Source organism: Neopelma chrysocephalum, unplaced genomic scaffold, assembly GCF_003984885.1.
Source record: "Neopelma chrysocephalum unplaced genomic scaffold, ASM398488v2 Primary Assembly neopelma1_91881, whole genome shotgun sequence".
Classification (NCBI taxonomy): Eukaryota; Metazoa; Chordata; class Aves; order Passeriformes; family Pipridae; genus Neopelma; species Neopelma chrysocephalum.
In genome coordinates, this window is record NW_020920645.1 from 5,108 (window position 1) to 8,871 (window position 3,764).

General features: G+C 54.0%; 1 protein-coding gene across 1 annotated transcript; it reads right to left on the reverse strand.

Moving 5' to 3' along the window:
- Positions 1-1,067: 1,067 nt before the first annotated feature.
- LOC113980044 (olfactory receptor 14J1-like) lies at positions 1,068-2,017 on the reverse strand. The gene is given in 2 exon segments (XM_027707307.1): positions 1,068-1,111; positions 1,114-2,017. Coding segments are annotated over 2 exon segments (948 nt in total).
- Between the last annotated feature and the right edge of the window lie 1,747 nt (positions 2,018-3,764).

Below are 3,764 nucleotides of genomic sequence, written 5' to 3' on the forward strand. Positions count from 1 at the left end.
AATATCCCTGACACCAAAACCTTTTCTACAGCCCACACTTCCAGAGGAGTGCCCAGGACACAACACAGGTTGTCCTGGTGGTTCTGGAGAATGAGAAGGGATTTCTCCCCAGAGGCCAACCCCTCCAGTTTGATTTGAGTGCAGCTGAAAGGTTTCCTCAGCATTTTCCCCAGTGCCTCCCTGCCCTGAAGGTTTGTGGCCATCAGGCTGGAGCTGAGGGGGTTGGGCAGGTGCCTGAGGAGGGTGTAGAACAAGGGCTGTGTCCAACTCTGCCAGGAGGGCTGTGCTGGGCAAGGCTGAGGAGGCTGCAGAAAACAGTGGCACTGGGGAGGTGAGAGGAGCAGGTGGAGAGACCTTGTGCCTGCCCATGCTGGGCAGGAGCTGCCCCAGGATGGCAGCTCTGAAGCACTCCCAGGATGTCCCTGTGGACAGGAGGGGAAGACTGGATCTGAAAATGAAACCTGGAAAGCAGAGAGCAGGAGTTCATGGTGTCAGTGCAGGAGAGTTCCAGCCCTGGAGCAAGGTAACAGAAGGAGTGACCCAGTACATGCTCTGCCCTCAGAAGATCCCACAGCAAGGGAGCCCAGCTCTGCTTCACAAGTTCCCAGGGCCTGTCCCTGCCTGTGCTCCAAGGGCTTCCAGCCCCCAGGACTGTGCTCAGAGAGCACTCAGGCCTTACAGCCAGAAAGGGGCTCAGGAGGACAGTGTGGAAGTGGCAAGAGAGCAGCTCCCTGGCAGTGCTGCTGGGCTGGGATTCTTGTTCCCTTCCCGTTTGCCAATACACCCTGTCCTGCAGTGTTCTGTCCATTAGGAACATCTAAGAAGAAGAGTCTTGGACAAGGTAGGCACTGTAGGGATCTTTATTTTGTTTAAATACTCAGTGAGCACAATTCATCATTTATACAGTCTCAGTGTCAAAATCAAAAGGTGGACACTAAATTAGAAGGCAGACGCATAATAATATTTAATTGCACAGAAAGTTATTGCAAGAAGAACCCAATGACCTCCACGAAAAATCTGAGCAGGAAGGCTGGGCCATGAAGGAGTCCCATTCTGAATGCTACACACTAGAAAACAGGCACTTTATTGCTGCTGAAAAGCATCCAGTCATCATTTTTCTCAGGGCATCCTTGAGCTCCTGGTTCCTCAGGCTGTAGATGAGGGGGTTCAGTGCTGGAGGCACCACTGAGTACAGAACTGATAGTGCCAGATCCAGTGTTGGGGAGGAGATGGAGGGGGGTTTCAGGTAGGCAAATGTGGCAGTGCTGACAAAGACGGAGACCACGGTCAGGTGAGGGAGGCACGTGGAAAAGGCTTTGTGCCGTCCCTGCTCCGAGGGGATCCTCAGCACAGCCCTGAAGATCTGCACATAGGAAAAAGCAATGAAAACAAAACAACCGAACACTAAACAGGCAGTAACCAGTAAAAGACCAAGTTCCCTGAGGTAGGATTTGGAGCACGAGAGCTTGAGAATCTGAGGAACCTCACAGAAGAACTGGCCCAGGGCATTGCCCTGGCACAGGGGCAGGGAAAATGTATTGGCTGTGTGCAGCAGAGCAATGAGAAACCCAGCAGCCCAGGCAGCTGCTGCCATGTGGGCACAAGCTCTGCTGCCCAGGAGGGTCCCGTAGTGCAGGGGTTTGCAGATGGCAACGTAGCGGTCGTAGCACATGATGGTGAGGAGGGAAAACTCTGCTGTGATGAGGAACATAAAGGAAAAGACCTGAGCCACACATCCCATGTAGGAGATGGTTGTGGTGTTCCAGAGGGAATTGTGCATGGCTTTGGGGACAGTGGTGCAGATGCAGCCCAGGTCTGTGAGGGAGAGGTTGAGCAGGAAGAAGCCCATGGGGGTGTGCAGGTGGTGGTCGCAGGCTACGGCGCTGAGGATGAGGCCGTTGGCCAGGAGGGCAGCCAGAGAGATGCCCAGGAAGAGCCAGAAGTGCAGGAGCTGCAGCTCCCGCCTGTCTGCAAATGCCAGGAGGAGGAACTGGAGCATGGAGCTGCTGTTGGACATGGGCTTCCCTTGCATATTAGTACTTGTCTGAGAAGAAAAAGGCAGTAACAAGTTATGATGGATGTCTCAGAAAAAAACCTATTCCAGTCCTCATGTAAACCCCTCAAATCAACTTTTCTCTCTCACAAAGAATCTGTGGCTGGTCCATTTTAGGAGCTCCGTTGAGTGCTGGCTATGAAAGCTCCAATGAGCAGGGGGCTCTGCTGATGCTCTGGAGGACTCAGTTCTGCTCTACAACAACAGATAAGTAGGAACTAGGAGTGATGTTTGATGAAATCCCCCCATGGTAATAAATACCTTCTCATCATTGTCACTCCCAATTCACCCCATTGCAGAGCAGAGATGTGGGCAGACTTTTTTGGTTTTTTTGCTTCCATTTGCCCCACCTGAGGAAGTGGAATTCCTAAGGCAGAAATCCTTAGCACTTATACTTCTGTCTATGAGACACTGTGTGGGTCTTGTGAGACACAGAGATCATCCCTTCCTGCAGTGTGGGGCAGACAGTCTGTCCATCAGCCCTGCTCTCAGCTGCCCAAGGCTGTCACCTCTCTGAGTTGGAGGGCAAAGGCACCCAGGTGTTCCCCTGAGGAGAAACTGGACCCTGCTGGGAGCTGGTGACTCCAGATCTCCAAACTCCTCATCCTGTCTCATCCCACCAAGGCAGATCTCAGCTCTGCCCTCCCAGCCAGGGGCACAGAGGGCTCATTCCAGCTACCTGCACACACCTTCCAGCCCCACTGCCATGGCCTCAGTGCTGAGGGGCTGTGGGGAGCACAGAGCTGGAATGGGAGAGCTGTGCCCTTCAGGAAGGCAGCCTGAAGCACAGCAGGATCATTCAGGGAGAGAACTGCATGTCCTAAAGATGTTATATCCTGAATGGAGAGTCCTGCAGACTCTTTGTCCAGATCTCCCACCTGAGCTGGGAACAAAGGCAGCATGAAGAGGAGGGGAAAGTGGAGACATTCCCCCCCCTCCTCTGGAGGTCCTACAGGGACAAAGAGATGGGCAAAGGGAGTTTCCCCGCCTCAGGGCTCCACTTCCAGAAAGGTAACTCAGGTCACTGAGCCCCTGGCCATGGAGGGAAAGGCTCTGCTGGGTGGTGGAGGAGATCAGGGGCTTGTTCTGGGCAAGAAATCAGCAGTGCAGGGGAGGGCCCAGAACTGCCCTAACCCCCTCCCAGGGCATTTCAGCAGCAGCTCCCTCTCAGTCTCTGTCTAGGACTCTGCTGCCTGGAGCTGTCCCTGCCAGCAGCTGCTTCCCTGGGCCCAGGGCTGGGCCCTGCCAGTGCTGCCAGAGCCCATCCCAATATCTCTGGCTGGGCAGGCTCTGATGGCAAAGTCAGAGTAACCCTGAGGAGGCTGGAACAGTGGCACTGATGCTGCCTGTAAGGCACCATGTGCTGATCTCTGATACTGCCTGGTTTATTCATCTCTGAACAGAGCAGATTTGGAATTGCAGTGCTGCCCTCTGAAATGAGACATTAATTTGTCCTTCCCATTACTCACAAGATAAGCAAGAGCACAGAACTTGAAGAATGGGTCACCCCCTCTGAGGTAGCCCCTGCCTTTCTGTGCTCATTGAAAAGTCTCCTGTGAAATCTCCTCTTGTGCTCTCCAGCTGTGAGTAGCCCTGACTCATGGAGCACCTTATCCACATAAGGACTCAGCCCTCCAAGTCATTGTCCTTGCCCACAGCTCTTCTGCCCCAGCCCTGGGAGCAGCTCCCCGGGCCGGCTGAGAGCTGCCCC